The sequence below is a fragment of the Argentina silus genome (assembly GCF_951799395.1).
Source record: "Argentina silus genome assembly, chromosome: 10".
Taxonomy (NCBI): Eukaryota; Metazoa; Chordata; class Actinopteri; order Argentiniformes; family Argentinidae; genus Argentina; species Argentina silus.
This window is the reverse complement of record NC_139664.1, coordinates 12223848-12236478: the sequence shown is the minus strand read 5'-3', so window position 1 is coordinate 12236478 and position 12631 is coordinate 12223848. Positions and strand designations below refer to the sequence as shown.

At 43.3% G+C, this 12631-nt stretch overlaps 1 protein-coding gene across 2 annotated transcripts; it reads right to left on the bottom strand.

Moving 5' to 3' along the window:
* Positions 1–43: 43 nt before the first annotated feature.
* Positions 44–8621, bottom strand: cnot10 (CCR4-NOT transcription complex, subunit 10). 2 transcript variants are annotated; one of them, XM_083679625.1, is made up of 19 exons: positions 8419–8621; positions 7708–7799; positions 7450–7611; positions 6573–6723; positions 6205–6341; positions 5543–5623; positions 5371–5454; positions 5132–5249; positions 4682–4831; positions 4367–4569; positions 4112–4233; positions 3625–3804; positions 3299–3379; positions 1944–2057; positions 1342–1472; positions 1201–1236; positions 975–1102; positions 789–864; positions 44–482 (listed from the first exon to the last, which is right to left on the bottom strand). In XM_083679625.1, exons 1-19 carry the CDS (start codon positions 8435–8437, stop codon positions 319–321), a joined length of 2229 nt encoding a protein of 742 aa, XP_083535751.1. In that variant the 5' UTR covers positions 8438–8621; the 3' UTR covers positions 44–318. The 2 variants fall into 2 exon arrangements, with proteins under 2 accessions (XP_083535751.1, XP_083535752.1); XM_083679626.1 differs by having other exon boundaries at positions 975–1099.
* Between the last annotated feature and the right edge of the window lie 4010 nt (positions 8622–12631).

Sequence of the window (12631 nt, the reverse complement as noted above, 5' to 3'; positions counted from 1 at the left end):
AGAGAAAATGTTGCCAGATCTGCTCCAAAGACACTGCTGGTGATCACCCGCCCGCCCCCCCCCTCCATCTCCTCAGATTAATCCAGACTAAATGAGGTGGTCACACTGAATGCAACCTTCATCTGCCCCACAGTAGACTCTCTATCTCATACCACCAAGACCTGACAGACTCTTAGCTGTAGATGCTGAGAAGAAGCAGCTTTATAAATAATGAATGGTCTGATAAAAGGGGTCCACAGGTGCGTGTGGGTGGGTGGGTGGGTGGATGTGTGTGTGTGTGTTGGTGTGGGTGACATGCATGGGGCAGGGTCTAGGGGCTCATTTGCGCTGGACTTGTGTGAAGGATGAGGGCATCTGGATGGGTTGGACAGGTTGGAACGACGGCTGCTGGACAGGCTTCTTTCGCGTGTCTGGAGAGGGTGTTGGCGATGTGGGGAGGAGCTGATTGCGTTTGATAATCTGCAGGGCGAGCTGCGTGTTCCCTGAAGAGAGAGAGAGAGTTCATAAGCAGCTTTTAGTAAGGCCATAAGGTCCTAACCTCTGACCTTTGTACACTGAACCACCCACTGAACAAATGCCTGATGACATCCATCAGCATTGCCTTTGGGCTTGCCTGTGGCCTTCTGCAGTCTACCTGTACTGGACAATTATAGATCTCAAATGGTTGGGGAATACTTGAAACAAGCCAGAACACATGTAAACAGCCACCCCAACCTCCCAGTATGCTACAATACTGAAAAGCAAGGAAAGATTCTAGATTACGAAAGACGGTAAGTAAGATGACTCACCATTCTGCAGCTCGAGGTAGACCCCCAGAAGTATGGCTTCAGGAGGAATCTCCTTTGTGTTCACCATGGAGGCCGCCTGGGGAAGAGGACAAAAAAAAAGGGCATTGAAAAAATTGTCTGTGTATTCAAATGGTAATTTGCTGAAAATGGCATTGCTGAAAAGCTGTGTGTCTGTGTACATGGTACCTGATGCAGGCACTTGCGGGCCTTCTCATACTCGCTTCTCAGACAGTAGGCACTGCCCAGGTTGAAGAGCATCATGGCACGGGCTGAGCTCACTGTGCTGGGGTAACAGAGGGGGGTTTGCTTCCCTGCTGCAGGGGAACACAAAGAAGAACCCATCAGTATTGATCCAGACACACTCTGAAATGGGAAGTTTTGTGTGTGTGTGTGTGTGTATATATACACTCACAGGACTCCACAGGCTCCAGATCACCTTTGTCTGACCCTGTAAAGACAAACACACAGCATAAGCCTCTAATACAGTCAGGTAACAGCAAATAGTCATGTCGCTAATTTCAGGTTTCCAGTTGTGTCTGGCTTTGGGGCTAACCTTGGTCCTGCTCGCTGGGCGACACTCCCAGGGACACGTCTGTGACGTTCTCTGGGTTGAGGTGAGAGATGGCGTCTGAGATCCGGTCCAGGGATATGAGTGCCTCTGCAGCGTACAGATGACCCAGGAACCTGGAGCACCCAGAAGGAGCAGAGGCATGGTCAGACACTGACTCACTCCTACAGTCTCCCCACTCTAAACCACTCTTCCTCCAGGCCTCTCGTCAACTCCTTCTCTCATCAAAGACCAGCATCATGTGGTGAGGAAAGCACCTCACATTGCATGCTGTGGTGTACACACAGACAGCAGTGAATTCAAGCAGGGGGGGGGGGCTGAGAGGAAGTTGTGGTGAGAAACTTAAAGCAGTCTTCTCTGAGTCATCAAATGGTCTGAGTAGTCATGGGGTCGGCTTTGGCCAAAATCCCATTAATCACGGTGTCATTTAAAAAGGGTTGAAATGTTTGTAAGACAAGTCTGGAATGTGGAAAGTGAAGAGTAACAAGTAAAGTGGTCCATATGGAGGGACAGGGCTAAAAAGAGTGGGTAGTAAGGGTTAACAACGAGAGGAGAGAGAGAGAGAGAGAGAGAGCGTAACTCCTTACTTGAGGGATCCTGACAGCTTGGTCTGGTGGAGAAGCTTGTCTGCGTGGTTGAGAGCCATGAGGTTGTCGCCTAACGCCAGCGCCACATAGGCACTGCAGGCTAGGATGGAACACCTACAGAGAGGACACACAGGAGGAGACCACACTCAGAACACTGGACGACTAACAGAAAACACTGAAACGGCAAACCCATTCCTTTAGTGCACAGCACAGTGACTATTTATACCTATTATTGAAGGGGTTGGTGAGCCTGAGGACTATTCAAGTCAAATGGACAAACTGAAAGAATGAGCTTTTTCAATTATTAGAGACCAGTATTAAAAATAATTGAAAAAACAAAAACTTGGCAGAGTAGAGTGTCTGAGGTGGGCCTGGCTCCTCCCAGGCCTCTTACTGGTTGGCTGAGGCACAATAGACTCAAGGATTCCGGGAAAGAAACCTGAGGAGGTGGCGTGCCTGCTCGTAAACTTGTCACAGCGCAGGGTGTCCCCATGGGGTCAGGCCTTCACATTCAGCACCCTCTCTCAGGGCACAGTCCACATAGTCACACACGGACATACACATCCCCTCCCAAATGAAATGGGCCAGGAGGGGAAAAGCTTTTTCCAATCAACCCAGGAAGAGAAAAACAGGAGGGCCAGCGTGGTAGACAACAGGAGGAAGAGAGAGGGAGCCAGAGACAGAGAGAGACAGAGGGGGAGGTGATATATGAGGCCTGAGAAAGGAAGGAGAGAGCCCAAAGTGAGATAGGAAGTGGAGAGAAAGAGAAGGGGTGAAAGGAGAGAAGTGAATGGAGCAGACAGGGAGAGATAAAGAGTGGCGTAGGTAAGAGAGGGCCTGGCTGGGTGAATGAGCTGTGTCAGTGTCTGCAGGGCCATGGGAAACAGATCACTGGTACTGAGACTGTCTGAATACAGATTCTAATCATGACAGAGGACTCAGGGGCCAAGTGTTTAGAACATTAAAGATGGCAGTGCATTTCTGAATGCTCTCGGGCAGGTTTTGTTCCAGACATGGGGAAACAACCCAAACCCATCACTCTGGACTGTTGCACATACTTGCGTGCAGATGTTTATATGCATCAGCAGCAAAAGATGATTCATTTCAAACTATTTTCGTCAACATAAACCCAATCTGTGATACAGTATGGAAATAAGGTATAGGTTATCTATTGGTGGTCCATCACATATATATATTATATATATATATATTTATATATATATAAAGCTGCTTCTTCTCAGCATCTACAGCTAAGAGTCTGTCAGGTCTTGGTGGTATGAGATATATATATATATATATATATATATATATATATAAACACACACACACAGAGCATGTCCCTCCTGATGCATTACCTGAGGTTCTCAACCTCCTGTTTCCTCAGAGGTGAAGATGGGGCTGCAGAGAGGAACTTATCTGCCTCTTGACCCTTCCCACTGTCAAACAAACGGAAACAGCATTGCGTTTATGACATTAGTGAAATGGCAGATTGTGCTATATCCAAAGTTACTCAGTGCAATGCGAAATCAGTGAGTAAAACAACCGCTCATCATTACATATTCAAGTGTGTAAACTGCAGCATATGATACCATTATGAAAGAGTGACTAGTGTAGGTGTTGATATGGTTTGTGTGTGTGTGTGGGGGGGGGGGGGGGGGGGAGTGTGAGCACTGGCACTCACCTGCAGGCATCGCTGTTCTCGCTGCCACTCTCTGTGCTGCCTGACTGGCTGGAGCTCTTGGAGCCGTTCTCAGTCTTGGCATCCTGCTGCTGGTGCTCTGGGAGGAGCAGCAGGGCATTCCTCAGGCAGATGGCTGCAAATTCCATACTGGCCACCGGGATGGCTCCAGACTGGCCCTCACTGCACGCACAAACACACACAAATCAGTGTCCCAATATATATATATATATGGAAAGAGCAGTGTTTTTAGCGCACTTGAAGAATTTGGCTTTACTACCGCAAAGACAATCATTTAAGTTATTAGACATAAGTCATAATCAACTAACTTCCAGACTTGTGTTTGTGTGTCCTCTAAAATGCCCTCTACTTTCAACAAACAGCTTTATCATGTAAACACATTTTGCGCCATCTACTGGTCAGTACTCGTAACATACCTGTAGTAATTCTAAGAAAAGTGTAAAGGGAGGGATCGGCAGGTGATACTGACCTATAGATTGTGTTCTGGGTGGATTGTGATGCAAGGACAATCTTGCGATGGAAGCCCTGCCCAACGATGGACTGGACAATGCCTTTTTTACTGGGAAGACCCTTGTTCTCTTGTTCTGAGCTCTGAAAAATACAGAAAAATGTGTTACAGAAGTGTACAAACCTGACTGGTTGTTCATTTGCTGAGAGAGAGAGAAAGAAAGAGAGAAAGTAAGAGAAAGAAAAAAAAAAGAGAAAGAGAGAGAGAGAAACTTACCCCCTTGTTAGCAGCTATGCAGCACTCTGCCAGCCTTAGCCACAGACGGGGGTTGGAATGGTACACCTGCACTGCCTCCATCAGACACTCGAATGCCGCCAAGGGTCTTCCAATGTGCAGAAGTTGGATCCCACAGTTGTACAGCAGCTCGTAGCGCTTGTTGGCAAGCAGGGCACACATAGGGATGCCCGAAAACTTCTTAGCTGAAATCACACGCGGACACGAAAGAGCTTAGGAACATACAAAAGGAGAGCAGCAAAAAAATCCATTCAGAACTACACTCACACACTGTTCAAGCCAGTGATATTGACTCACATTGCCCGTTGCTGCCGTCGCCAAGCTGTGCGCATGTGTGGTCGTTCTCTTGCAGCGCCTTTTTGAAGTAGAAGATGCCCAGGTTGTGTTTCCCCATCGCAAAATGTATGCAGCCCAGATTGTTCCAGAACATGCAGCGCACACATTCACCTGGAACAGACAAGTCAAATAACATGAGCACACCATCAAAGAGGGGGCCACCATGACTCTCACATGCAAATAGCAATTGATATTCTAATCCATGACATCAGCTGTAGTTCTCAAGGAATGACATTCCATGAGTAGCAAAAATGTGAAATGACTGTGGCAGTCATGGCTGTCTGGCAGACTATGGCTTTAAAATAAAGCTGTCCTTTTCAAATATATACAATAAAAATAGTCTAACCTATGTCATAGGTTATAAATCAATTGCTATTTGCATGTGAAAACGTGTAGTTGTACTTAATTTACCTGTCTTTATGGCGCCAGGGTGCTCTGCAATGTTGGAGCTGTTTAAGAGCTTCACTGCTTTGCGGTAGTTTCCTCTCAGGTACTCAAAGTTGCTCTTGAGGAAGAGTGAGGGTGCAGACTGGTGGGAGACGTAGAAACAGACGTTGTCATGGACACAGACACAAACGAGTGTACAAGGTGTTTCTGAATGTACAGAAGGAAGCCGTATAAGGGTAATCACTAAAAACATTGGCACTCACGTTCCCTGCTGTGTTCATCACAGACTTGATCTCTCTTTTGCAAGCCTTCGATGACTTCATCTGAATGTAGGCACGCACTTTATACTGTTGTAACACAAACATTATCAGAAGGGTTAAGTTTGGAAAAAAAGCAATACAACAGTATATCTAAGTTGATTTAGTTTCAACTTACCTGGTGCATTTTTGATTTAGCTGCTTCTATCATAGCAATGAACTCAGCCTTCTGGTTTGCATTATCTTTGTTGTTTGTACTCTGTAAGAATAAAAGACAAGGTTGCATTCAGACAAAATCGATTTCAAATGCCTATGTCCTCTAAGCTCTTTATATAATAATAATTTAAAAAAGTCATCAATCAAGCAGCCTGAGCTAGGATGTACAAACTCTGTGACCTTGATATGTCTTTGGGTAGGCTATGTACAATGCCTGGCCATCCAAAAGAGGAAAGTGTTGTATTCTGTTTCTAAGTGTATCTTAGTAACCTGTCCTCCAGTAAGATCCCTGAGATTATCCTGAATGAGGTCTGCTGCCTCCACTACTGCGTCTCTGTGAATGTAGAACCTGCACTTCGCTCTAAATATTGCCTGGACAGACAAACTCAATGTCAGTACACGTGCAGCAGAGCTCGGCTTTCAGTAGGAGGACCTATGCGCTTAAAACATTATCGCTGCCACTAATGATGAAAACTACATTAAAATATGAACTGTGGTTTTAACATGAACCACGGCCATTTATCTAACAAAGTCAATAATAAACATCAAAGAATATTGCAAAGAGACATGCATATTAGGATGAGTGAAAGTCAGACACAAGACAAATGGGGCACGGATGCATACCTCTCCTTTGCCATTCTTGTTGTTTCCTTGTACAGTCAGTTTTTCCAACACAGCGAGAAGGTGGAGGGCCTTTTCTGGCTGGAATGTTAGTAGGTACAGATCCACCAGCAAGAAGCAGACCGCCTGAGCAAACTTCTCTTCTAGGACAAATAACACCATCAAGCCATGCCAAACTGTTGTGCTGCACTTTAACAAGTGACTAAAACAAAGCAGAGGTTTAATTATGTGGCACGATTATATCTCTAAATGTATTGTCTATACAGACTGCGAAATCATGCAATATGTAGGCTACGGGTATGTGTTATGTTCACAGTTAGGACCTTCAAGTTTGACAAATACAAACAGTCATGTAAAACGCCAAAACGTACCAAAAGGCTCCAAAAACTGGTATAGCCTCTCTCCAATTAATATAGCCTCTGTGTACTGCCGCATGTGGTAATGAATGATTGCTTGATTGTAGTACAGCAAACTATTCTCAACATCATCCAAACCGTCAATGTCCTCCACTGAAGTGTGAACCTTGAAAGCCAAAAATGCACTGTTAATATGCGAAGACAACATCACTGAGCCCAGTGACTCATCTGCCAATGCCATGGATATTTCCTTTCATCCGTCAACAGGAATCTTGGTACCATATACACTCACTCAACACTTTATTAGGAACACCTGTACACCTTCTCATAGTGGAGGTGGTGGAATGGTGTGAGGAATGTTTTCTTGGCACATTTTGGGCCCGTTAATGCCAATCAATCATCACTTGAATGCCACAGCCAATTTGAGTATTGTTGCTAACCATGTGCATCCCTTCATGGCCACAATTTATACCCATCTTCTAATGGCTACTTCCAGCATGATAATGCACTGTGTCACAAAGCAAAAGTAGTCTCAAACTGGTTTCATGAACATGACAATAAGTTCAGTGTTCTTCAGTGGCCTTCCTAGTCACTGGATCTGAATCCAATAGAACACCTTTGGGATGGGGTAGAACGGGAGATTCACAGCTTGAATCACCTGTAAGTGCACCTGAAATATCTGTGTGATGCAATCATGTCATCATGGACCAGAATCTCAATGTAATGTTTCCAACATCTTGTGGAATCAATGCAACAAAGAATTGAAGCTGTTTTGAGAGCAAAGGGAAACCCTACCCAGTATTAGTATAGTGTTCCTAATAAAATTCCCAGTGAGTGTAGATGAGTGGCTTTTCATTTAAGGAATAGGAACTCTCTCACTTAGTTCAGTCACCTGATTTTTCATTGCAATAAGGGTCTGCTTCAGGGTGCCTGTGGTGGATTGGCCACTCTTGTAGAACTCTGCTACTGCTCTGTTCATTGCAATCTTGTAGTCCTCCTTGTTCAACGCTTGCAGGGTTTGAAGGTGCTTCAGAGATTCGTCATATTTTCCAGCCTGTGAGTGTATATACATTTTTACTCATCAGACCATCGACATAAAACACCCATGCTAAACACTCGTCAAATCACTGCAATCAATGGTGATGGTTACCGTAAATGCCTCCAATGCATTAGCAGCCATTTCTTTTTCTTGGTCTGTTATTCCAGGGGAGGAAGTGTTATCATGCTTCGGTTCATTAGATTCTGATTGAAAAACAAAATACACTTTAGCTACATATCACTAGGTTCCAAATCATGGAAATGTCATAAGTTACTCAGCTGGCTAGGTTTTAACGCTGCTGCTGGTGGGCGTGTTGTTGTTGACAGTTGAGTTAACAAGCATAAGTTTGTCTGTCGCATCTAGGTCGCGTAGTGCTGCTACTAGACAAGATTGTTGGGAATCAGTTAAAATTAGCAACCAGCTAACGCGTTAGACTAACTCATGTCGGTCACATCATGACACAGCTAACTTTCTCATTCATCGCCGTTTCATTGCCATGTTAGTAAATACCAGTTTAATACTCTGCAACGGCTTGTTAGTTACAAACACACTGTCACTCATAGCAGAGCAAGGACATTGCAAGTGTAACGCGTTAGCCGTCTGTCTGGCTGGCTACTAGCTAGGCTTTAGCAAACACAGCTAACTAGTCAGCTATTCGTCCCTCTTATTTTAGCCCATGTTAATAATGTTAGCTGACAGACAATGTGAAAATAGGTTATGAATATCAACCCAGCATGTACATAAGGAACACGGCATACCAATCCAATAGCCTAAATAATATTAGCCGTAGCTAGCTAACGGCGTTAGCGATGGAACTCTCACCTGTGTTGTTTTCTGCCATTTCGGGGATAGTAGTGGTTTATTTCAAGGGTATACCCCAGCCAGAATGTTTACGAAGATTAATGCTTAGACTACGCGATCCGTAAACCGCTTTAGCTAAACAAGGGGATAAATCTAAACACTCAACTCGTGTGTCACTAACGAGATATCCAAAATCAGACCGCTCTAAACAGCTATTTTTTAGAGTTCCGCCATCGAAATTACCCAGAAGCAAAGGAAGTCAAAAGACGCGCAACTCGTTGACGCCGATCACTCTGTATGGAGATAGCAGCTTCTACCGGTGTGGAGGTGAAATGCAAGAACACTATTCAGACAAAGGTCCTAACACCATACAGAAAGAAATACAATCCACCCAGTCGGCTAATAATGCATGTGGATTACCCAATTATTATGAAGACACATAATCTATCATGTGTCACTCTCACTGTCACTTTTGCATTTCACTGTATACTTGTATGCACGTGACAAATAAAGAATCTTGAATCGTGTTGATTACCTAAGGTAATAAACGTACTTTTGTTGATCATTTGCTTTCCCAACTTTGATCTATTCAAGGGTGTGTTTCAATCTGTAGGCTATTTCATATCCCTCTCTTTCACATGTCAGGACTTATTCTTACCTCCACATGGGGGCAGTAAGTGATCACTGCATGCTGGATGGGAAATTAAAATATAGCAATTGACACAAAGATAATTGCTTTCACCTATGCAACATTATTTTCTAATGTATTGCTAGTTGCTACAGTATAATAATTGATTGAAGAGTACTTTAGAGGCTATTCCATAATATTACTAGTGCAACAGAAATATGATCTACTCCATATAGCAGAGTGATTCAAAATGACTAAAGGCTGCTGCTGGCTCATAATCAAAACAGCATATATTTGTTATCATTACATTTCACAAAAAATTGATTTGCTTCTTTCTTGATTTGTTCTCTCTCTCTCTCTCTCTCTCTCTCTCTCTCTCTCTCTCTCTCTCTCTCTCTCTCTCTCTCTCTCTAAAAAAAGAAACAACCACTAATGTTTTTTTAATTCTATTTGACTCAAGCAATTCCACCAATTTTCTTGTTATTTGAATCTAGAGAGTGAGCTGGTTTGTGGAGCAAGTCACTCTCACAATGGAATGGTGCCTTTATTTCTGCTTGAAAATCTGTTGATCATTTTCTCTCCCTCAGTGTTTGTGATAATGACAACAATATGAAATCTAATTTTCCCCTCCTCGAGTACAACTACAGAACTAGGCTATTGAGGATATAATAATAACAAAATAAAAACACAGCATTTGTTATTAAACATTTTGTTAATTCAGTCAAAGCCACAGAGTTTTTAAAAAAGAGAGAATGGAATAGAGGATGCAGACAGGTTTATCCCAGTGGAAGTATGGCTAACACCAGGCAGGAAAAGAGATAAATGTCCTTAGGGAAATCAAAATACTGTATAGTCCTTAGATGTGGCTGTTTCTCTCTCCCCCAAGAGGCACATCAAATGCCATTCTATACCTTTTCAAGAGAGACCCCTAATATATACAGTTTTGTATATGTTAACTATTCAGTGCCTAATAATCAAGAAAGCAATTTGTTAGTAGTATTACTGATTAGAATAGTACATACAAATCCTAACCTTGCAGTCTCAGCTCACTGATGGGTATGTTTTATGTATAACCCAAGGCCAACCCCCTTATCCAAGAGGTTTCTCACCATGGCTGTAATATTACTCTGAGGGGCTTCTGCTGTGTTACTACAGGATACAAGCTCCCTTTTAGCCAGTGAAAGAGCAGACTGACTGTCAAAATGGTCAAAAAGACTGAGAGTGGGGTTTCGTATTGAGCTCAGCTCTTTTCCTCAGCAATTTAACAGATGGTAAAGCTCACACAAACACAATGGCCTTATTAAACCCTAGCATTGCCACACTTGTTATAACTGGTTTGACTGGAGGAAGGCAAACAGCTTAAAGGGACACTTCACCGATTTCTAACCTCATATTAATTATCTCCAGCACTATACAAGTGCTAAGTTCTACATATTTGAAAATGGAGATTGTCGACGTTCTGTAGTCAAAAAAGATAGGAGGAAAAGTCCTACGGAAATTACCCCCATGATGTCATTGGGGGGTCATTCTTTTTTCAGGTCAGTGATTTCAGAAACTACAACAAGTGTCCAGCCAGGGGAGTGCATTTGTGGACCCTAACCCTAACCCTAACCCCCGAAGACATCATAGGGGACCTTAGGTCCCTTTCTCTTATCTTTTTGACGACAAAACATGCTGGGGTTCAATGAAAAACCCATACATTCCCTCCACACTGAAGAACACATTTTGATGAAATGTCAGTTCACTCTGGTTCACTCTCAGGTAGGCTACAGAGGTAATAGAATATTTTAGAGATTCTTGCAGCGCAAAGCACAGCATATAATTGAAAATATATCTTGAAAGTAAAATATACCTTTGGAAACAATTTTTATATATATATATATATAATTGCTCCACTTCACTTGTCTGTTTTATTTCTGTCTGAGCATCAGGACAGGATGATTCTTCGTTGTATTTGGGCACAGGGGAAATTGAGACATTCTGGCTAAGTGAGTCATCATTACACCAATACTATTTTTAACAGGAAAAAGAGGACATTGAGGAGTTCAAAACTAAGAATTATTCTTTGATACAGTTACCTCACTTCTTGAGCAGCTATGTTGGTCATTGAATCAATTCCTCTGTGATTAAGTGCAGTGTATCCCATTTGTCTCTGTCAGGTAACTGCTTGGAGTGCAAAACACAGGCACAGTGTATGAGTCTCATGAGGCTTGAATGACAGCTCCATAGGGAGTATCACAACTGTGGGACGAGGCAAAGAGGATGCATGGCATCATTGAGATGTTGAGAGAACATCCTCCCCAAATGGCAGAGATGGAAGTCAGGGAAGACAGTTGTGGAAGTAGTCTGTGGAAGTAGTCCCCAAATATACATTTGCATTTGTGTTTGTTAGTTTACAATCAAACAATCAGGTTGGCTTTACAGAGTACACATGAAGACTCCTCTGCTTAGAGAGTTCAATGGCTTTAAAATGTACAAACCAGTGTCAGGTTTGTACATTTTTGACCTGGTCATCTCATAACCCACACCTTGGACAATTTGTGGTTATTAAGATATTACATAAATGAAAACAAATAAGACATTGACACATTATGATAAAGCTATTCTGGCTACCTTGCAGCAAACACTCGTAATTGTATAATCAAGGCAATTACACGGAATGATTGTCATTTGCAATAGGCAAGGAAGTCATTATAGAGGTGAAGCTTTTATTGGGCCCAGAGGGGCTTTGGACTGAACAGACACACACACACCAGAGAGAATCTGTGCTCCGGCAATTAGGATAAAGTGTTCCATTAAACACATGTCTGCTTAGAGATGAACAAGATAACTCAGAGTCCATACACAACAGAAAATGCTTGATCCAATCATATTGCTCCTGCAAATGTCTTGTGTTCAAAATATAGGTGTTTCTTAGACATTGATTGTCATTATGGTGTCCACGTTGCTATCTATCTTTAACAAGCTGCACTCTATTACACCGTCCTGCTCTTTAATGTTACAGGTAAAAGATAGGAAGGAGAAAGTCAGTCAGACAAGACTGTCATATATCATTACAAAGAGCAGACATGATGCCCAGGTGGATTTCAAGCTTCTCCTCCACTGTCTGTACAAGTAAAGACTCAAGAGAGAGAGACATTTTTTATTTAAGGTAACATTCTGTGGGGAGCAAAGCCAGTGAGGTTACTGAAGGTGCTCAGCTGTTCTAAGGGGTGTGGGTATTGGATGGCTTTTGAACTCTATCGTCACCCCAATTCATTGACGTCTTCCTTTAGCCTCGGGGTAGGCAAATGACTTGATGAGGGTGTTATGACCGGGAGCACTGCCGTGGGAATGACCATCTGTGGGGGCCTCCCCAGCAGCCAATGTTTTATTCAACTTCCAGAGCACAGTGCAGCTAATAAGCCAATGCAGCCTGCCCTCTGGAGTATTGAAGGAAAAGCTTGGAAAAACCATCAAAGAGGAGCCTCAAATGTTCTCGCTCCTTTGATATTATTCCCGCCTCTCTCGGTATGCTATGGCCCTGACTGACTGAGTGTGTCTGAGGGGAGGCTGGCACAGCAGGCGGATATGGAGAAGTCCAGTCCCATTTGCATTGCAGTCTGG

What these genes read in the sequence shown, in the direction of transcription:
- cnot10 (XM_083679625.1), bottom strand. An exon ending in TTATTGCAATGAAAAATCAG is followed by an intron (nt 6,724 to 7,449) that starts GTGACTGAACTA and finishes TTGGCTTTCAAG; the next exon opens with GTTCACACTTCAGTGGAGGA. An exon ending in TGATGAACACAGCAGGGAAC is followed by an intron (nt 5,250 to 5,370) that starts GTGAGTGCCAAT and finishes GTCTCCCACCAG; the next exon opens with TCTGCACCCTCACTCTTCCT.